The sequence below is a fragment of the Rhea americana genome, unplaced genomic scaffold (assembly GCF_003343005.1).
Source record: "Rhea americana isolate MKP2758 unplaced genomic scaffold, rheAme1 scaffold_6, whole genome shotgun sequence".
NCBI lineage: Eukaryota > Metazoa > Chordata > Aves > Rheiformes > Rheidae > Rhea > Rhea americana.
Genome location: NW_028186756.1, coordinates 4938549 through 4960874, shown reverse-complemented (window position 1 = coordinate 4960874; position 22326 = coordinate 4938549). Strand labels below are relative to the sequence as shown.

General features: G+C 42.8%; 1 protein-coding gene across 1 annotated transcript in view; it reads left to right on the top strand.

Moving 5' to 3' along the window:
- Window positions 1–3985: 3985 nt before the first annotated feature.
- Window positions 3986–22326, top strand: part of PASD1 (PAS domain containing repressor 1) — a 28865-nt gene continuing 10524 nt past the window's right edge. The window contains exons 1-12 of the mRNA XM_085319724.1: window positions 3986–4083; window positions 4206–4252; window positions 5673–5729; window positions 7073–7227; window positions 8500–8591; window positions 10375–10464; window positions 12262–12382; window positions 13574–13687; window positions 14611–14729; window positions 15588–15670; window positions 19196–19302; window positions 19399–19525. Coding sequence (XP_085175850.1) covers window positions 5698–5729; window positions 7073–7227; window positions 8500–8591; window positions 10375–10464; window positions 12262–12382; window positions 13574–13687; window positions 14611–14729; window positions 15588–15670; window positions 19196–19302; window positions 19399–19525 — 1040 coding nt within the window. The 5' untranslated portion in view covers window positions 3986–4083; window positions 4206–4252; window positions 5673–5697. The remainder of the gene's footprint in view (window positions 4084–4205; window positions 4253–5672; window positions 5730–7072; window positions 7228–8499; window positions 8592–10374; window positions 10465–12261; window positions 12383–13573; window positions 13688–14610; window positions 14730–15587; window positions 15671–19195; window positions 19303–19398; window positions 19526–22326) is intronic.

The window sequence follows — 22326 nt, the reverse complement described above, 5'->3', positions numbered from 1 at the left end:
CAAAAACCATCACGATTCTGGGGCGCCGTTTGCTTGGCAAATGCCGCTCACATTAGCATGTTGTAACTGAGTCAGTAACACTTTCCTGAAAAGGTTAAATTCTGCCTTTTAAAAGTTAAATCAGCTGTTCAGCTGTCAGCTGCCAACGTGCCCTCCTGTTGCCTCGGGAAGAATGAAACACGGGCGTGTTGACATCTAAATCGTGTTGCTGGAGAAGGCACTAGCTCCCTTATTCATGGCTACGCTGCGCTACAGAGAGCGCTTCGTCTTGTATTTGAGGGCTCTCCGCTGAATTCATTGCATGTAAAATGTGGGGAAGTTATTAGCACAGCACGTTCCCATAATTAAAAAATTCCTACAGTTTAGATTTGAAGACTCCCCAACTGCCACATGTTACTCAAGTCCAAAATTTTGTGAGCAGTTAAATATAGGCACAGCAGAGTTTATAGGCAGAGAAAATATTTCTGATTAGACCAATTGATGTAATTGGAARAACAGTGAAATTACTTAGGGCCCTTTTGCAGGTGAACAATGAAAGCTTTATCTTGCTGCTGATCTTGAAGAAATCTCTCCAGCACTGGATTTACAAAGTGATCGTTACCTTACCTTCAATGACATAATCACATAATTTAAATTACGGATGTAATGAAGCATTCATAGGAACTGTTGGGTTTGGAGGATAATTCTTACTAATGTCGTGTTCCATTAACAGGTGTTATCCTCAAGATAATGTTAATATTTTGATGATTTGCAATAATCCGATAAATAAACATTTTCTGTTGTCAGAAGATTGTAGTTTTAGTTCCTGAAGTCAGACAATTCTGTAAAACAGATTAAAAAAAAGAAMTCTCTTGCTTTCTTTCTCATTCTCTCTTCAGGAATAATTGTACCAGAATACTGCAGGCAGCGTGAAATAGCACTTTAACTATTAGATGTTCTTCTGAGAAGTCCATTTGTCTTGTTAAGGCTGTCATACTCCATTACCCTTTCTGTAACCCTGGAAACGACGTAAAATACTATGRTATTAGAAAAGTCTAAAATATAACTTGCCTTGGAATTGCTGTGAGCATTTTTTGAGGCTCTCCCTGTACAAGGACAGGAAGAATCTTTTCCCCCCACATTAAGGGTATTAAGGAGTGATGCTAACGCATTTCTCTGTGGGAAAACTGATCATCACTGATATGGGGTGAGAAAAAGATGCTGGCAGCACTGACAAGCATCCTCTCTCCTTGCCTGCTGGCAGAGTTCAGAAATCCTTCCCTCCAAGCATTGCAGAAGAGGATTTTCAGTAGGCAATAAATAAATTTTGATCCCTCTGGTTAATACAGTTAAGGTCAAAGAGATTCTGTCTGTAGCTATTTAAAATACTCTTAACATGCAGACATACTGCTGTCAATAGTGCTAAGTGCCTTATCTTGCTGAGGAGTGTATACGACCCTTATGAAACTATTCTTAAGTATTCTGGTTACTATATTTAGCTCCAGCTCATAACAAGACAAAAAGCACTTAGCTAAATGTASTCCTGAAGTGCTTAATCCAGTTAAGAATATTTTGTCCTTAGATGTCTTCTGCTAAGACTTTTTATAGCTCACCATCCTGCTGCATCATGCAAAAAGCTTCGTGGTGTGTTTGGGCCTGCAAATTGTTTTATGGCTGGTTATTCTGTCTGAGCACCCGAATCTGTTGTTGAGTGAGGATGTCCCACTCGGGCAGACCTGGGAAGACTTGTCCCCTGCCCCTTGCAGCGGCCACCATCCATGCTGCTCTCAGAGGCTGCAGAATCAGGGCTCCGCATGCTTGTTTAGCCCTGGTAAGCGTTAACAGGACCATCATCTCACTCAGTGCCAAAAGAGCCTTTCTGAAGGTACTGCTTCRCAGTCAGACTGGTTGGGAGGACAGTCGGGTGCACAAGGCAGAGAACTTGTCTGGCTTCCTGGGGGTTTCGGGTGGGAGACTGTCGGACTGTGCAATAAGAGGCAAGATGGAGATTTCTGCATAAAGTTTTGCACTCAAAACTCAGAAAGAACACTTTTGTTTGTTTGAATTCTTACATACTTAAGCCTGAATAAAAAAAATGTTCTCTGAAAATTGCAATGGATCCATTTGTCTTGTTTCCACATTAGCTCATTGCTTTGAAAAAAAGCATTTTCTTTATGCATGTATCACTGAAGTTATTAAGACTAAGCAGAATTCTGGGCTGCTTGTCCTTTGAGAAGAGAAACAGCTATATAATTTTGAAAAAAATAGGACTAACTGATGAGCAACTGTGACTAAGATAAGAATTTCAGTTCTATTTTAGGTCAATAGGATAGCAAGTAAGATCTTAGCTCCTTTTGAAYTAGGATAGACGTTTGTAATACTAACATCTAGCGTAAGACTGCTGTGAAAACAGAAGCATAGCAGGTCCATCATATTTAAACTTGTTACGTAGATGTTAGTTTTAGTTACTGTTTCACTGGGGATATCAGTAGTTGCATAAGTTTTTCCCTGGAAGTTCATATTCCAAGCTGAAGATGATCACTTAATCTCAACTGTACCTTCTACTGAACTACTTACTACTAAAACACATTAAGTATTTTATACTTTTGTACTGCTTCTATTGTTTCAGTGCTTTCAAGCCTCTCACATATAACTTCCATGCTACAATTTATAGTCAGCATATTGCAGTTTATCTGAGACAAATCTTTGAGCAAATGGGCTGGCAATTGCATTTAGCTGTAATGAACAGGAATTTGGCCTCCTGGCTCATCTAACTCATCTAACTCATGTAAACTGCTCCTGCAAAGCACTCTCTCTGTACCACTGGACTGCACCTGTGTTACTCGTAGTGTTTAGCAGTCATCCTACACTGGCAGTTCCTACATCTTTCCTTTCTGCCCTTTCCAGTATGCCTATCTGATGTGTATCTTCCAGCAGTTCTTCAGCTGGCTTGTTTCCTTCCACTTGTGGGGTTTTCACTCATCTGAAAAAGGAAAAGCTATTGCTAGTCCTGCAGAGTATTAGAAATGTAGATATGTTTGTTTGTCCCCCATATTTACAAACATTTTGTTATTGGTAATGTCACAAATTTTTTGCAATGTCTTGAGCTGATTCTGAAAGTTAATGATAACAAGAAAAGCAGGTGGTGAACCTGTAGCTCAAAGCCAGCAGGTCACTCAARCCGCACTGAAAAAGTTTCTTAAATATGGAAACCCAGCACTTGGTTGTTGTTGAAGATATTACTGTCAGTCGCAGACAGCTTGGTTGTAACTGTATCGTTCCTGTAAATTAGGGTTGCTTAAATCAAAATGTGTTTTGACGGCTGCGGTTACAGAGGTGAACACTATAGGGTGGATATAGTCAAAGAGATCAGAGAAAGAAGAGAGAATATGACAAAGATGGATAACTAAGAAACAATAAGCATTAGCTATAGAAAAAGAAACATTGCAACAAAAATTAAGTGTTTGGAMTAATTAAAATCATCAAAATCTTAAAATTCATAGTAATCAAAAAGGAGGCACTCATGTCATGTCAGTAGGAAACCTTAGCGAGGTCCGAAATCCATCCTTAGGGGCTTATTTGTGGCTTGCACTAGCTCTAAGTGATTGTGTTTGTCTTGAAGGTTTTTCATCACAAGATTGGACAAATCAAGTATGGAATATATTTGCTGCTTTTCATAACATACGCACCAAGTAAATTTCATATTTTGGAAAGGACTCATATTGATTCTTAGTGACCCCAAGCTAGTAGGGCCATTCCTCCGCACTGCTGGGCCACATTATTGCTTGGAAATGGGAGCTCAGTTGGGCACTACCTGGCTTYTTCTGCAAGTCCAATGGAGTAAACAGTGCACACAGAATCAAGAGTCCCAGAATGTTGTCCCAGCTCTTCAGGTCCTGGAGGCTTTGCTGAGCTTTGACCAGTTATACTTGAACCTGTTTCTAATTTACTGTGGTAGACTTTTTCAGCCTGAAGTGATTTCTGTTTTAACTGGATTTGCTTTTCCTTGCAGGATTAATTTTTCTCCATCTCCATTTACATGGTGATAAGAAGTGCTAATCCCACTCAGTCAGTCTGGACTGATGAATCTGAGGAGTAGAACAGGTAATTTCTAATTTGGCTCCTTACTTTCAGTGACCCAGGCAGTGAGAACCACTCCCTCTCTGTGATGTGTATTCACTCTTTGAGACAAAAGAAATCATTTCATTCAGTTTTCCTCTGCCCAGGTCTTCTGCAGGGAGGGAGATCCTCATCCTGGAGCAGGGAATCGAGGGTAAATTTTTGTTGCTTTATTATGAGCAGTATCTTTGACTTCCTGTCAGTTGTGGGTACTTCTATTTCATGTTACTTTTATAGCCATATAGTTGTTTGGGTTTGGAGKAGCCTCAAAAAAAGGAAAAATACTTGCACTGCCCCACAAAGAGTGTTCCTCGGGCACCGAGTATGGTAGGAAGGTTTTACCAGTGAAATTACTCACTAGCGTTGAAGACTGGTGGGTGCTGAAGCCGGGGATGGATGTGRTCTCCAGCCGCTTTGGAGCTGTCTGAGGTGGGCTGCAGCCCAGCACAGTGGGCGCCGGGCAGTGAAGGCTGTGCAGTGATGGTGGCTGGCTTGCCTGTGTCTGCCTGCCTCGCACATCTCAAACGTGGCTCTCTGTCCCACTGTCGTAGCTAGTCTGAGTCACAGAAAGCAAACTACCAGTTAAGAAATTATCCTCATCATGTCTAATTTTCCATCATTTCATGGGACTTGAGAGTACCACGTCCCTCTTGGAAATTTTTGTTGCAAAATGTTCTCCTTCCTGTGCTGCATTAACAATTAGCATAAAATAAAAACAACAGCCCAGAAAAAAAAAGTTTTTTTTGATGTAATGACAGACAGGGAAGCCAAATCACATTCTCTTCCTTCCCCTGGATAAGCCAGGGGAGGAGCAGTTTTAGCTTGAAGTCTTGGGTATGAATCCCAGTGGCAGGATGGCTTTTGGGTAGTGTGTTTAAAGGCCAGTGGAGTTAAGAGCAGTCATTGCCTACAGTGGGCTTTGGATGAATCTGTATATCATATGGTCCCTCAGATCTTRTGCTGGTACCCTGTTGTTGTCTAAGAGTAATCCTTCTTGGAATCAGCACAGTTTCCTATGTCCTCCTGTGCTCTTCCACTGGGAAAGAAATCTTAGATACTGTTTAACCACTGCAATGCAATCCAGCAGCTGGGTTGATTTCCCAGCACAGGATCAAGCACGGTACCATCTGGCACAGACCAGAGAGTGAAATTGCAGTTGCAGAGTAGCTGCTATTTCCTGCACAGAATTTTGTGCAGATTTTGCCTGTCTGTGGTGCTCCCCTGGCTGCATTAGGCAGCCGCTGGGCTTGCATGTGGCTGTGTCAGAAACACAGAAGGGGGGAGTATAAAAGCAGCAGAGGGGTTACTRGCTCTTACCTCTTTCCCTGTAAAACTGCACTTATTGAAGCTGTATATTTTGGCTTTTAGCAAAGGTTTCACCTCTCAAGCTTCAGTACCTGGTGCAGAAAGAAAAAAAAAAACTGCATAAAGGATTGGAGGTTAGGGAGAGGGAAGATAAAAACATCTGGGATGTCATGATGTACAAAGCAGTAAGCTCCATGGGGTCGAATTCTGACATCCTCAACAAAACCAGAGAATATGTCTCAGTAAGTACTGCTGTCTCTTCCTTCCAGAGCCCTGTGTTGTGTAGACGAACTGATGGATGAAGATGAGAAGGACAGGGCAAAGAGGTAGGAGTGGGTCCACAGGGCACAGAGGGTGGAAGCTCTCCCAGCGTGCAATTGCAAATGTCTGATGCATAAAAACTAGTTAGAACCACGGATGTCAGAGGCAAAACTCTCATTTAGTTTACAGGCTTTGTATAGCAGACCAAAAATAGCATATTTCTGTCACCATTTTCAAGCCTCTCATGGTGTATTTGACCACCCCGTGGCAGGTTAATCAGCGYGGGGGTTGCTAGATTACATTGTCTGGCCCTCAGAATCCCTGATTATCCAGCGCCTGTTTATTRTCCTGATGTCCTAACATGTCATCTTGTTGACACCATGCAGCGCTGCTCACCTGGGGTAGAGTTCCCTGGGAAACTTAGTGGACAGCCCTGCTTTAGCAGCCTGTGAGTTAGTCAGTCTCCCTTCAGAGAAGCATTTGGTTCAGTTCTAATTAGTCTTTCTACATTAGTGCCAACAGAAGTGGGTATGAACATAAGAGCTGAGCTGAGAACCTCCAAATGCCAATCTGAGTCTGAATGGAAATGGTTTCTGCATACCCCACTTGATCTAGATCACAGGAAGCATGTGTCATCGTGAATATGCTTGTAAAAAATTAATTACTGCTGGAAGAATTTGTATGAAAATAAGGTTACCTCTGATATGAGCACTAGAAAAAACATTTTGGAAGAAACTGAATAGATTGGCTTTTTCCTTTATTGTTTTTAATGGAGGGGAAAACCTTAATAAAACATTATTAAATTGTATTAATGCAAGTTGGAAATCAGTCTGTGGTTTCCACAGCCAGACAGTTTCATATATCACACTACTACCACTCCAGATTTTCAAAACCAAGTATAAGAGTACGTGTTTGGCTCTATTCCGTAGTTGTCTGCATGCAGCATCCTGTATGCATAAGCTACTTCTGCAAGTAGAAGTCAGGAARTAAGGCATCCTTCTTTTTTTGGCCCTTACATCTGTGTGCACTAACTGAAAAATAAAAAGGCTTCTCTTTTTGGAGGAATTTGGCCYGTAACACTTTCATCTCGTTACCACCACTTCTGAAATGAACAAACAAATGAGAACTACTGCTGAAATGAATGTGAAGAGATGGTCTTGCTTAAATAAATATGTTGTGTTTGTTACCTCCAGATATCCTTGCTGTATGTGAGTTCAGGCCTGCTGCAAGGCTGTAAGCATCAGCAAAGCACTTAAGTCCAAACCTAATTTTAAACAAATGAGCATCCAAGCAGAGTTTGGATTCTTACRTTTTAAGTGTTTTGCTGGAACAGGGTCTTTTAGGCCCCAACGGCTCAAGTCCTAGGTCCTTCATTTTACTTAGTGGCATTTGTTTTTCTGTCACCCAGGGCATCACGCAACAAATCCGAGAAGAAAAGGAGAGACCAATTCAATGTCCTCATTAAAGAGCTTTGCACAATGCTGCAAGGCCACGGGCACCCTCTCAAGATGGACAAGTCTACAATCCTGCAGAGGACCATTGACTTCTTACAGAAACAGAAAGGTACTGGAGAGTGCTGGACCCTTTCCCCAATCTCCCGGTGTCAAAGGCATTGGCTCTGCATCTGGTCGGCAGCTGAGTTCTGCTCAGAAGATGAGTGCTGGTTTTCCCAAGCATCTAAAATCTCCATAGATGGCAGGAACACTAAGCAAKGGGCAGAAAAAGGCGTAGCAGTTGGCCTCAGGAAATTTGCTAGGTTTGAATACATTGCTGACTGGTTAAACAAGGATATACTTGAAAAGATTCAGTATTGTATGTTTTTTAATGTAATGACATCACTCCATTTCCCTCACTGACCTCTGTCTCCCCTGCTATGTTTTGTTCTCCTTTTCCTGCACGTCCTGCTCTGTTTTCTATTCCTGGATGCTTTGATATTATCTTGTCACTGTCTGCTGTGCTCTGTAGCTTGCTTTTCCACAACTCTCTCTTCCCCGTTTTCCCTTGCCCRGTCCTCTGTCACCATCCTACTACCCCTGGGCCTGTTAGATCTCTGTCTATAATCTCTCCTTCTGTACATCCCCATTTTTTCAGGGCATTGTGCCTTTCACAGCTTCCATCCCCTTCCTCCTCACTTATCGTCCTCTCCCTTGGCTGTAGAAGAGGTAGGTTCACCAGCTGTGCTGACCTGAAATTGTTTTTCCAAGGTCTCTTCTTCTCTGCCAGCWGTACCGGTCCCCAAATGCTACTTCCCTCTTTCCCTAGAGGACTAGTGGAGAGGAGCACCAGGTGCCTCCTGGGTCCTCCTGCCATGTGCTATGCACACTCAAACAGGGCATGAGAGAGGGAAGAGCGGAGGAGCATCATGCATCACAAATGCATGGAGAAAAATGTTTCTCTACTCTGTTCCCAGGGTATCCTGGGCTAGGAGGTGGCAAGAGGCAGCCTGTCCTGCTGCCTGTAGACCCATCTGAGTCCTCCTGAAGTGGCAGGGTTGAGGGACCTTCCCGCTGTCGGTGGTGCCGAATACCACCGAGCCTGCAGTACCTTCAGTGATTCTGCCGAGCTTACTCTGAAATTAGCACATTAGTCTTCATTTTTGAATGATTTTTTCAGACCACCCCAAATCTATCCTTTTTCTTTTCTTGATTTTTAATGGCGTTTGTATCATGATGGCGTGGAAAATGACTGTTGCATATAGGAAGGCTTTGTACAGAGAATGATCTCAGGATGAGTCTTCTGAAAGCCTCTTAAAAGAAGTCTCATGTTACTTGAAAATGAAAAAAAATTCTCCAACTAACATGAGTCATATTGCTTTTTTGATGTTTTCTCTTTAAGAAATCACAGCACAGACAGAAGCCTGTGAGATTAGACAAGACTGGAAGCCTTCATTTCTTAGCAACGAGGAGTTCACCCAGTTGATGTTAGAGGTAAGAAGAAATTAAAGCTACATAGATTAGTGAGAACTAATCAGTTCAGTGGAGTAGTTCAGAGATAYAGCTCCTTTCACCTGTAGGTACCGATGTTAATGATTGCTACTGTGCTGGCACATATAATCCAAAGCTGACTGAGAGCACTGTTGTACTGAATGCTTTGCAGACATAGTGTTAAAAAGAAGGTTGCTTCCCCTTAAAGAAAAATAGCTTTTCATTCAGGAATGAAGACCAATTTGGGCCAGATTTGGCCTGATGAGAGAGGAAAAACAGAACTGCCCTTCTCAGAACAGCCACTAAAACTGGTAGTATTAGCAAAAACTTGAAAGGACCTGAGAAATACAGAGCAGCTCTCTTCCTCCCACATCCCATTAGCATCTTTTCCTTGCATTGCTTTCACATGCATTCAGCAGAACAGCTCTGATGCTCTCACCTATAAAAACGTTTGGCTGATCTAAAAACATCCCTCTGCTTTGTTGAAGAGCCTGCGTTTTCCCCAGCCGTTCTTAAAGACGCAGCTTGGGTTTTGTGCTGTCTGCTCCTGTGCCTAGGAGCTCTCCTGCCCTGTGCAGGCAGCTGTTGCTCTTTGCCCCTCCAGAATAAGGGTGGACGCTGGGCTGAGCTGGGAGGTGCTGCAGTGTCTTAGTTGTTTCTTTTCATCAGGATGTCATGACTCACCTCCCTGGAAAATTCTGTTCAGTCTTTCTGGGAATTTCTCTCACCAAACAAACTGGTTTGTTCCAGCTGAATCAAAACAAATCCCCCTCGAGAAGTTACTGGGGGAGACAACCCTTTAATAACTGTCAGTTTGCTGGACTATATTAGGCCGTCGGCTAGTTGACTTAAAGTCAAAAGCTCATCTGTTCTGAGAGAGTTTATTTTCAGCTGAGGCAGAGCACAGCACCGAGGTSGGGAAGAACTGGCTGTTAGGGAAGGTGGTGAGCACTACCTCTGCTCAGCATCCTCTGCTCCTGATGGACTAAGCTGCAGAGCACCCTTGTGGTGTCTCCAGAAGAGCTGGCTTCGCGTACGGTGCTGATCAGAAATTAAATGTCCTAGATCCTGAGAGTTGTTACAAAAGAATAGGAATAGAGACTGGATCAGTGGTACAAGAAGCTGTTGCAAAGAATAGGAAAAACACTCAAAGAAGAATTCAGTGTCTTCAAATCCAGGCCAGAAACCACCAAGAATAAGAAAGGAAAAACAGAACAAAATTTAAAATTGTTGAATCACTAGCCTAGCAAATGAATGCTTTAAAATAAATAATGCTTGAAATCTCACCCATGATAGCCACAAATAACTAAAAATACTGCATTGTGTAATTTGTCTGTTTCTACTTTTTCATYCATCCATCCATCCATTCATGCGTCATGCTGAGTTTGCCATGATGATATCTAGCATCTCCATACACACTGAATTAGTTAACTATTGTGTAATTCAAAACATATAATGAAGTGATTGAAGTCACCAAGGTTGTGTGGGTGTAGAAAATTTAGCAACCAGTATCTTGCTTCATGTTAAATAAATACTCACTGGATGCAAAGTGCAAGTCAATTTAATATTAATGAGAAAATACAAATATTAAAAGAATGCTGAATTAGACATCATRTGTCATTTTTATTTTTGCATATTGAACCATCATTACTTTAATTGATTTATGTTGGTTTTAGGCTGTTAGAGGCATCACCTTTGAAATAATTAGCCTACTGTATTGTATGCTAAGTTGTTCCCGAACATAATAGTTCTTTTCTTTTTCTTTTGATCTACCTTTTATCATTAGGCATTAGATGGCTTTCTCATTGCTCTTACCACTGATGGGATTATTATTTATGTATCTGATAGTGTCTCATCTCTACTTGGACACTTACCGGTAAGTTCTGACAACGCAATGTATTGAAAAATCTTTCCCCTGCCTTAACGCAGCCCTGGTATTGCAGTCTGGGGTCCAGAGGGGCCTGGGTCAGGTGCCCAGCAATGGGCTGCAGCCATCCAGGGCAAGCGCTCTGGGGCCAGTTAAAGCTGCTGCTCTTTCTTAAAACGACAAGTATAGGTGATTCAGCTGGGGCAGATGTGTTTCACATCTTCCCCCTTCCCGGGTGCCCGATCAGCATCGTGCAGGAAGCCAAGCTGGATCAGGAAGCCCCCAGCAGTGCTATGCCTCCCAGGCACATCTGGCCCCAAGCCTGCCAAAAATACCATTGCTTTCCACAGGCTGAGAGTTGGGCTGTGCAAAAGAAATATGTTTCTGCCAGAACTGCAGGATTCGAATGCAGTAGCCAGCTTAATCTATGTGCATGAACAGGAAATGCGGGCTAACTGGTGCTTGCACCAGTCTGTTACCCTTTAAATCATATTTTACATACGGATCGATAACACTAGACCCTTGGTTAATAACATATTGCAGTAATTGTAGTGCAGGGCTTTACCATTACTCTCTGTGGACTTCCTGGCCATGCAGTGCTTCAGCAAGGGACCCACAGGGTGATGTCACTCTATGGAAAGGACTGCCACAAATGGCAGTCCCCTCACACGACTGTTTCCACTCTGTTGTGTTTGACATCAGCCATGGTATGAATGTCATGACTGTGGGTGGGGAATACACTGACAAACCCTTAGGGAGTAGCTCAAGCTCCTGTGAATAACAGATTCTCTCTTAGGGTCTGTGAGATAGCTAAAAAAATCTATGCAAAATCACTGTAGTCATAACTCTTTGCTTGACTGCACATCTGAAGAAGGTTCTGGGTGGTGTTTATCCCATCAAGTATGTGGAAAATCTCATGCTTGTGAAATCTGTACTTGCTGAAGCTCTTCTCAGATAATTTAAAGGTGATTTTACTACTAAATCTATGCCCTTTCAATCACATTAGGTCTTGCTGCTTTGAGCCCATAGTTGTCAGTAACAAATATGGGGCATAAGATTTTCCTGGGAGAATTTCTAGAAGTCAGTTAGTTGTTGGGTACAACTTGGGTAGAAGTTTCTGCTAGCCCCTCAAGAACACTTTTGCTTTTATCTAGTGCCAAGCATGAGATACAGATGATGGTGTGTGAAGACAAATTTGAACACACAGTTAACCTGACTGGATATCCTAGACTGCAAAGTAGCAGATACATGCTGACCCTTTGGTAGAACCATCTTGGTCAGGATATATGGGTTTATCAGCACTGAGCTGCTTGGCAAGTCAAGTTGATTTAACCAGAAGTTCATCTAGAACACAAATGGAGGATAGAGAAAGAGCTCTCCCACTTCTGTATTGTTTCCAAAAGGAAATATTATAAGTTTTCATTCTGAAATGATATTACATATCCTATGGTGTCAAGGTTTCTTCTCCAGCTTGTTTCTGTCTGTAACTGCAAGGCAACCTCTGGAACCCATTTGGCCTTTTACAAATAGGTAGCATTCCCAGGGTAAAATAAGCTATGGATTATGCGCTGCCCTAAATCTATTTGCAGAGAGAGTGTGACTTTTCAAGTTCTTATCTTAAGTATAGGAGCACTGTATGTCACCTCAAAGAAAGCTCTGTTTTTAAAGCAACACTTTCTAGTGTAGCTTTCTTGTATTAAGCATCTGTGCTAGACGGGCAGCATTTGTGTTCTGCTGCGGGATGAAAATGCATGTGATTGTGGCAGGCTGTACCGCTGAACATGACAAAGCATTCTTTTGTATCAGTCAGATTTGGTGGACCAAAATATATTAAACTTTCTGCCTGAGCGGGAGCAGAGTGAGGTGTACAAGCTCCTTTCTCCGCACATGCTCATGACAGATCCTGTTGCAGCCGATTTTCTAAATGGTAAGCTCTTCTCTTGTCTGTCTGTCGGGGAAATTTGCCAAAGGCAAACAGCTCCCAAGGGGAGTCTAGACAGTGCTCTCCAGCTCTTTAATTCTCCTGCCTGCCATTAATGTTTTGTTAAATTCACCTTTAATATATCTGTTCTTTAACGCAGCGCATCGTCCGGTGTTCCAGTATGTTCCTACTAGTTGACCTTTGCTTTGGACAGGCTTTATCTGACTGTTTGCTTTGCTTTGTAGGGCACAGCAAAGTTGCCCCGCATCAGATATTTCTCCCTGGGTGGGATGCTGGACAAAGCCTGTGAGAGGAGTGGGGAGCTTGGGGGAAGAAAGGGGATAAGAGGAAACCTGGAGAGGTCTGGCAGACCCTTCATTCCTTAGGACACTCACATGTCTTAGGGTAGTGTAATTTAAACATCAGCCTTCCTGGCTGAAATCTGGGACCAGATCTCCATGGCCGGYTGTTGCCTCGCTCCTAAAATGTCCCTTTGTCCACGGTTCTTCTCAGAGCACATCCCAGCACCAGAGCTTGAAACCACACCTTCACCAGCCTCCGCTGGGAGAACACCCACCGCCCTCTCGTCCTCTCCTGCCTGGGGCCGCCGGGGCCTGGCCGCCCTCACCCGTTTGCACCCTCATGGGAGGCTCACTCAGGACCCGGTGCTGGCTGCAGCCTGGGGACGGTTTCCCACTGGCTGCAGATTGCCTGGGCTAATCCAGGGAGCTCATACTGCAGGCGTAAAATGCCATAAGGGCTTGGCATGCTGCCTGCCGTAGCAACTGGAAGGACTTAGGGTGACTTTGATGCCCTTTGGCTCAGGATCCTACCGAGCACTGCCAGAACAGAGCATTTCAATGTCACTTCGCAGCTTTGCATGAAATCCKGCCCGCGCTGGAGGCAGAGGCAAATGCCACCGACTTCAGCACAGCCAGGGCTTCCAGCCAGTGCAGCAGGGTAACTGTAAAGCCACAGAGGGGTCAGGGTATATTTCCTTAAGCAGCAACAGGTGATCATTTCTCCTAGTGGATGTGTATTTATGTATGGCTATCAAGAGCATCCTAGCAGAATGTGCTCAGATACCACAGTGACAGAGTTGGTATAAAAACCTCCAGCGATTAGATAAGTGGAGTGTGCTAAAGTGCAGACTTCTAGTAACATTGTGTTTGTCTCCCTCTCTTTCTCTCATTTCAGCGGAAAAACAAATAGAGTTTTGCTGCCATTTAGCAAGAGGCAGCTTAGATCCAAATGAACCCCTGACATATGAATATGTGAAATTTGTAGTGGATTTTAAATATTTTACTCATGGTGAGTTACTACTCCAGCCTACTTTACCTCTGCCTCTCTCCATTAAATTGTGTCTTTATCCATAGCCGCGTAAAGACCTTGTTTCAATGAAAATGACCCCTAATCAGCAGGAATGGAATGTGCTGCAGATATGTTAGAAATGTTTTTCATATAAGTCCTGGGGATGCTGCTGGTCAGAAGAGTACAATCTTCACACTGCTCTGCTTAAAGAGGTGGTGCAGGATCAACCCTACATTTGGCCAGCTGCCATTTTTAAAGCAGTCTATTTATTCAAATAACCAGTGAATTTAAATATTCTGTTTCATCTGTGGCAATGAAATGGCACTTCTTAAAAATGAAATAGTTTGAGAAACCCGCAAAATCTTGAATCTTGCAGATGTTAGGTTGCAAAAAGGTGCTATTTCCTTGCTCYGAGCTCTTCGTCACACCTAACATCCAGTGTAAGCTGTCTTACTTTGTGTTGAGAAGAATGTTCAGAGCAGAAAAATGGTATCAGGAGTTGTTTCTGTATCTTCTTGGTCCTCGATCTGTGATTGCAATGGGACACTTGGAAAACACGTGCAGGAAAATAGCAAAAATACTGCAAAGCCCTCCACCCTAAAAGTCAGCTGAATATCGTTGCCCACACCACAGTCTTCCAGCCTTCTTACAGACGTCCCAGCAGGGAGACTGTAGGTGCATGTTCCGAGCTGATGAGAGCTGTTTCCTAAAGCTTTCCCACTAGCCGGGGGGAGGTGGTTACGAGTGTGCAACTCGGAGCCTAAAGGGTCGTGCTTTGGTTAAGGTTGATGTGTACCAGTGTGGCATCACACTATGGGTCGAAGGAACTCACTGCTTGGGTTTCATCAGTCGTTTTACCTGTCTTAATACGAATAGAAATGTCATCGTCTTCTTTTAAAATAAACRTATCCGGTTGTATCTAGTGCCTCCACCCTCCTGTAATGGCTTTGAGTCAGCTATTGCACGAGCTTTCAGGTCAGCCACGGAGGAGCAGATTTGCCTCGTAGCAACTGTTCGTCTCGTCACGCCGCAGTTCTTAAAGGTGAGAGCTCTCAAATTGCATTTTCCCTTTTATTCTGGAAATCAGCACTCACTTGAAGAGCCTAGTGCTTTTACCACAAGCGATGTTCATAGCTGTTCCAAGAGGAGCCATGTTGCAGGAGCCTCTCAAAGAGTATACTTGGCAGTGTAAATTGTTTGTGCTGAGGATTTGTTAATCAGTGAGGACACTGCTGTGTTTGAGCATATTTAAGAATGAGGGAAAACGGGAGTTTCATTTGAGAAGAGGTAGTTGCGTGACAGGACATTTCAGAGCAGCAAGCTCAGGAAGTACCTATAAAGGTGACCAGCTAWACTGCCTGAAAAGTTGCAACTGCTGAAGAAATGTATTGCACAGCTCCCTTGTGTAAAAGCAAGCCACTCATACTTTAAACTCTGAACATCGTATTTCATGGACCCTTTTCTCCTACTCTTTAAGGGTCCTGTGGCACAGCACAGTAGCAACAGTGATAACAACTGYAGGTGCTTCTTGCTTGACAGAGCATTATCGAGCTTGGTTTGAAGCTGAAACCTGTTGCTGGCATCTGTCTTCAGTTGACAATATTTAAAACAAAGTCAGGGGGAATTTTTCCTGCAGACTGCAAGACGAGGCCCTTAGGCTATTTATCCTAGCTCTAAAAGTGACTCAGCCCAGGGTAAATTATTTAGGTGATTTTCATCAGTTCATGCCTGTATAAAACAAGGGTTCCATATTCCTTAGAGGAAAAAAAATCTGGTGTTTTTAAATCTCTTTATTTAACTGGAGTTTACTATACAGAGATGGTGCATTCTTAGTGTTGACAGAGGGCTCCTTTTGTTGTTCCCTAGAATTAAATATCTGAATGTGCCAACTGTTTTGCAGGAGCTCTGCAATGTTGAAGAGCCATGTGAAGAATTTACATCAAGGCATAGTTTAGAATGGAAGTTTTTATTCTTGGACCACAGGTAAGAGATTTGGTTTTGGTCAACGAAGAATAAACAAACTGTAGTTTAAAAATAGAAAATGCTGTGTAGCTATTGCCTGATATCCCATGCGGAATAGCTCTAATTAAATTAGACTACTTAAGTAACAATACTCTTAATTTACTCACCGGTCCTCCTGAAAGACTTTGCCCTCTTTCATGTTTTAGGCAACTAATAAAATAAGTAAAGTGAAGGGAAAATGTCTAGAAAAATTTCCAACTTCACTGAGATATTAAGTTATTGAAACTGAGCAGTGTGTGTCCTGTTCACTCTGTTAGTTTAGCATATTGAACCATCTCTGTTTTCCATCTACATGTTCCAATATTTTTTTCTAAATTTTTCACTATATCAATAAACTTTAGGTTTTTACCTTGATAGATGATGTAATTCATAAAAAATAAAAATGCAGAGGAATAGATTGTTTAATTACAGATGTATTTTTGACTAAATAGAGTATGATGGTCTAGGATAGGGCTTGGGGAATGAAACTGTCTGGGATCATTTTCTTGAGTAGATTAGTATAGAATTCATGTTCTTTGGAAGAAGCTGGAGGTTTTTGCTAGCTCTTTAGCTTCTGTATATTTGGCATATATGCATGAACACAAYGCAAAATCCTATCCTTTCCATTATCCCACAGAGCACAGCAGCAACTGTCTCTGCAGAATACAAGCCTTGCAAAGCTAGAAAAAGAAGAGTATGAAATAAGCCTTATTATGGGGAAAAATAACCTAAATATCATCTGTACATTTAGTACAAGAAAGAGARAGAAAGAATATAAATAGAACTTGCATTCATATAATAGGCAAGATGTGTTTTCCAYGTGTCAGACCTGGAAATGTAGAACTGTCCGTGTGAAAGCATTATAGTTAATGCTGTGTGGTTTGGGATAGTCTGCAATTTTTTGTGTCATCTAGATCTCACTGGAGTAACTTTGCTTCCCTTTATTTGGTCTCTCCAATMACCCACATCAGCAGGTGATTATTGTTCGATTCCTAAATCCCTTATTTCTCCATCTAAATAAGGGAGCTGGTTTTCCAAAGGGCTGTGTCCCCAGCAGCTCCTGTGAATCATGCAAGTAAGAGCCTTGCTGAAACGTATCAAAGAATCTTTTGATGAATCTGGGTTATGACTCAGAGAGGAGTTTCTCTGCTGCCGGGTGCTCGCAGCCACTCCAGTCCCTCTGATATCCCCAGTGAGGAAACCACTGTTACAGAGAGTAAATTAAGTTAATATAGATGCTGAGCCAGAGTTTGCGACAGCACCGGATGTAAGCAGTGAGCACAGACACAAGAATCGGAGAGGAATCATGTGGGTTGTCTCATTTAATCGTTCATTCAAGCCTCTATCCAGTACAGACCTCAGGATCTCTAGCGCACTGTGCAATGTTGTTGAATATTTAGCTGTTTCTTGTTTATTTACGTCAACTCGCGTGGCCTGGTGCTGAGAGGGGTGCAGTCATAGGAGCAGTGGGTACCCAGCATTGCTCGGAACCTGGCCTTCGGCTGCTAAACTAATCTATATGACACTGATATAAAGTGGAGTGATGATAAATGGTGCAGAAAGCATTCTGCATATCTGGATAAACATTAGAAAACTAGGAAAATCAGCATCCTGATCTGCATATAGGCATGCGTAAAGGAAGAAAAGCTGTGTACTTTGATAATGATCTGTTTCTGTTCTGTCCTGTGGTCCTCTCCTCATTTTCCCTTCATGGAATTAAAGATTGCAAGGTCTCATCCTGCAGTTCCTGCACTGGGAGGTTGTTGGCTTGAAGTCCCATCCTTCAGACTTTTGACACCGTCACCAATCCCATACTCAAGAAGCTCTGAGAAAACTGTGCAGTCCCATTTGCACAGCCAGTTGCAGGCTGGAAGTTGAACTACCAAGGCACTTTCAGATTGTTGCGCAAGCAAGCCAGCTCCTTGTCAAATGACAGATTTGAAGGATTTTGTGGTTAAATTCTAATTTAAAGAGTCTTGGTGAAAATCATGAAAGCATAGCACGTTCCCGATCAGCTTAAAACATTTATCTGATGTGCATCTGAAAGACATTATTGTCATGAAGCATATCATTAAAGACTCGAGAGACATTGGCACATTTGGCTAAAGAGGGAGAAAGAAAGACACTTTAGTAAGTACACATATTATCATCATTAACAGAAATCTGGGTCGCATGAAGAAAAGGAACACAGTGCTCTATACAAAGCTATTTGAATAAGTAAGACTATATTGTGGTAGAGACCACTGTGTGTTAAGTACAGTGTGTTAAGAGCTGGATTGCTTGGCCAAGACAGTAGGACCCCCCAGAGGTCACAGGGTCGATCCATCCAAACCCAAACGTACTTACACTTAAATAATTTTTGCTTATGTTCTTGGCCTCATTATGGCATTCATCTTCCTTAAGAGGGTCATTTGACACACCAAGAGAAAGGCAGTGTAAGAGGCATGTTTAATAGGCAGTGACACCTTCAGACTGTCCCAGTTTTGAAACATTAACTGTTTCGGTAATACACTGCCATCTTTATTCCCGAGGAGCACACTGAATTTGGCAGTTGATCCTCATGCTATCAGCACATCCAGCAGGCAAAGCAAATAGGTGGAGCAAAACGCCAAATTAACACAGCATGGACAAATCCTGCCTCACAGAGTACGTGTGGTGCTTTAATTGATGCTAGCCAGAGTACACTGGCATGCTAGAGGACAGAAGGTGACTTTCTGGAATAGGAAGTAGATGTAAACATTGTATTTTTGACCTTTTAGTGCTGTTTCATAATCCTAAAAAAGTAGGCTCCAGTGCAGGCTGTGTACAAACTCAGTTTGGTTAGGACAGCAGTTTAAAAAAAAATCTTAAGAAGTTTTGCCTAGATCTAGACTTGATAACAGATAGTCAGAGAAGATATTTCCCCCTGAGCATCCCCATACTTCCTAGATTCCTTCTCTACCTGACAGAGAAATAACAGTCCTTAAAATTAGTCCCATACCTATTGTCCTCTTTACTGCCAGCCTAGGAACATTTTTGCTGGTTTGAGTTTCCCAAGATTTTCCATGGGAACAATTACTTTCTCTTTTACCTAAGCAGGTCCTGACAAGCATTGTGGCTTCCCACTTATTCTTTCTTCTACATTTACTACCCACATGACATTTACTTCCAGCCTACTGGATAATTTTACTCAAGCTCCATATGAACATGAACATCCATAGCGTTTCTGAAGTTGCATGTCTAACAAGCATGCTTAATGGACTGAGTCACTTGCCTGCGTACATGCCCTTCTCTACACCCACGTAATGAATAGGCTATGAAACGATAAACAGACACCTTTTCATTTACTCAATTTTTACATCTCCCGTGTTGGTTTTTGCTTGTATGTGAAAAGGTCAACATGCACTCCCAGCTTCCCTGCCAAGTGGCTACAGGAGATCGTTTTGATTGTTAGGATCGCAAAGTGTCTAGCATGAAGTCACAGTATCAGGTTTTGTGTTTACTACCTGCTCTCCGCTTCCCTTCTAGGGCTCCACCTATCATAGGATACCTACCCTTTGAGGTCCTGGGAACATCAGGGTATGACTACTACCACGCAGATGACCTGGAGCTTCTTGCTAGGTGCCATGAACACTGTAAGTTCCTCTCCTTCTGCAGCATGCCTGACTTTGGTCTCCTTTTTCACTTGTGCAAAACCTTTTACTGTCATCACAAAAGGCATCCTTTTCTAGGGAGAAAGGGCATTCTCTCTTCCTTTAAAAGATTATCTGAGATGATGCTTCACCGGGAAGTTGAAGCAGTTCACTGTGGAATTCACACAGATTGGGAACTGTCTGTGCAGGTTTCCCGAATTGGCAGGTATCCCGTTTGAACACAGTGTCTGAAAGTGAAATTACGTTAATGACTGGGCAGTCAGAACTTCCCGCCCCTTGCCCCAGCTTGCGAGAGCAGCCCTGATCCCTGRGATTTTGCTGATTGCCACGGCTTCTGGGGACTTTCTGTTCCAGTTGACTCTGGAGCTAAATGACAGGCTTGGCTTTCTGAAACGCACTCGGATTGCCTATCTGTGCAATTAGGTGTTGTAAACTTCACTTACTGTTAGCAAAATGGTTCTGGAAATTCAGATCTTTTATACAGAAGTGCTGATTACAGATTCCCTATGGGCTACAACAGTTTAATCTCTGTTGATCTCAAARTAGTTTTGTTGAAGAGTAAAAGCCCTGCAGCCAGCTCCTCATTGCCTGACGCAGGGGCTTGGGGGCATCCCTGGAGAGCACAGGCACCCTGGGCACTTGGGAATGCGCAGTCCAAAGCACTCCACACAGGATCAGATTGGGTTCAAGCACTCCACACTGGGTTGACTGCTGGGAATGGGGACTTTTCCTTCCACTGGGAATATCTGTGGGGGAAGAAAAGTCTGTGAGCTTTCAGCCTATATTTTTCTTGGCATTGCATCTTTGTGAAGATAGTTTTCCAGTTCTGGAGGTTCCTGAGCTGATGTATGAACACCAGAGAATCTACATGAGCCCTATGCGAGGTGAAATACTGTGACCTACAAGAGCCTGTGTGGAGCCAGATCCATAGGAGCACTCAGTCCGACTACTGCTGCAGTGTAGCGTGCTGCCGAAACACCAGGTCCCACTGAAGGCTGGAGCTGATGCAAGGAAGGGCCAGAGGTGACAGGAAACGTGATCTAATAACTAGTGCGGTTTTCYTACCAGATGAGCATGTGAGATGCTTTACCCTTCAGACTACATTTTTCCATTTTGTTGCATACCCTTCAGAACAAGATACTGAACTAGAATTACCTCTGTCCTCCAACTGGTTTGCATTGCCAAGACGTGTAGTGAAAAGTAACTAGGCATGTTGTAAAATGCATCTAGGTAATCAGATATTTTGCCAAGAAGTATTGCTTATAGGTTTCCTGTTGGGCAAGCTCGCCATCAGTCTATGTACTCTCTGCTTGAGAGGAGAGTGTTTTATCAAAGGGAAACAAGGATACCCAGAGAGTGGGGAAAACGGGATACTGTAATTAGTCTGAGACGCAGAGCAGCATGATACAGGAACACCAAGAAACTCAACAGACTCCCCAGCACATGAGCCAAGAGGCTTTTTGTGACTTTGTTTCTGACCGTGAATTGCAGACCGCCCCCATCTACCACTTACCCACCATGCATATCAAATACTGTAGGATCTAACAGAGAATGGAGAAGACGACTTCTACTCCAAAGTGTCAAATTTCCCCACTCCTCCTTCCCCTCACCTTTTCTGCGCTGATCAAGACAAAGTGCTGTGCATAAAACAAGCATCAGGGGAAGCGTTYTGCCTGGCTGATCACACAGAAGCAGCTATGAATGGGGCTAGACACAAGTTATGTCAAGTGCAGCAAGCACAGAGATGGGAATATTAAAGGAATATTCTTAATTGCTCTCAACTCTGGTACTTCTTTAATGCTACTTGTTTAAAAAGGCCATACAGACAGAAGTGAGATACTTAAGCAGATAATGCCCTGTTGCTAATACGTGCTCGCAGTTCGATGTACGTGCTAACTGCGTGATCTGAGAGTGGAGTCTGATCGTTCCACAGAGACTCCCTCTGTTCAGTGGTTGGCACCCCACATCCCTGTTAGCAACTGATGCCCTCTTAGACGTTAAAAATCTGTTTGCAAAGCACACCTGCAGGAAAGGACCTTTCAATCTTGCTATGAATGCTGGCAAAGTGAGGTGCTGGCGAAATGGTTTCTGTGAGGTGGCTCAGGAAGCTGCTGATGGGGCTAGGAATTGAGTGGTTACCAGCACGGCACCTTAACCAGAGCTCCTTCTCTAAACATTTCATCTAAAGCCCATCACTGCTACTGGGAATTTGTGAAGAAGTTAGTCCTRCTACTTAACAATGTAGAGATTTGCAAGCGTGTAACAATATTTGTGGCTGGACAAGTTCCCCTTTGCCAGGCTGACTGCCGTGGGCAGGCACCTTGCCTGTTGTGAAGTGAAATGAGTTTGCTTAAAYCACGTTTATATTTCACTTTGCATTCATTATGGGTATTTTATTTGCATTAATTATGGGTATTTTAAATGAGCATGTTTTATTTTGTACTCCCAGCAGTCTGGGAGCAATTAATGTGGTCAATTAATGTAGTTCCCTCATTATGGTCCCGTTACACTACATCACCTGTCATTTTTCTGGACATACCTTGATATACATACCAGGTCTGTTTTTAGGTCTGTATTTAGGTCATCTCACAGAGGAAAACCTGTCCTCGACAGCTTAAGTCTAAGCAGTTAAACTGCTAGACTCCGCTATTGTATTGTTTTGTGCCATAATTAGGATCCTGACTTCAAGCCCGCTGTCTCTGAGAGGCATTCGTTCTCCTGTACTTGCGAAAGGCCAATACCCTGTTTAACTGATGTTGTTTATTCTTTTCAGAGAAGCTCAGTGCCTGTGTTTGCCAGTAACTGACTATGAGAACAATCTCAAAATACAAAAAAAAAGAACCCAAATAACAATTCAGTACGTGGTTATGTGCGTGTATCATGCTATGAAGCAGCAAAAGCAGTTTTAGTGCAGTATCAGCCTGAAAGAGGAGAAAGGACATTTTATTAACTATCATTACATTAAGAAATCACCATAACTCTCTCTCTCTCTCTTTTTTTTTTTTT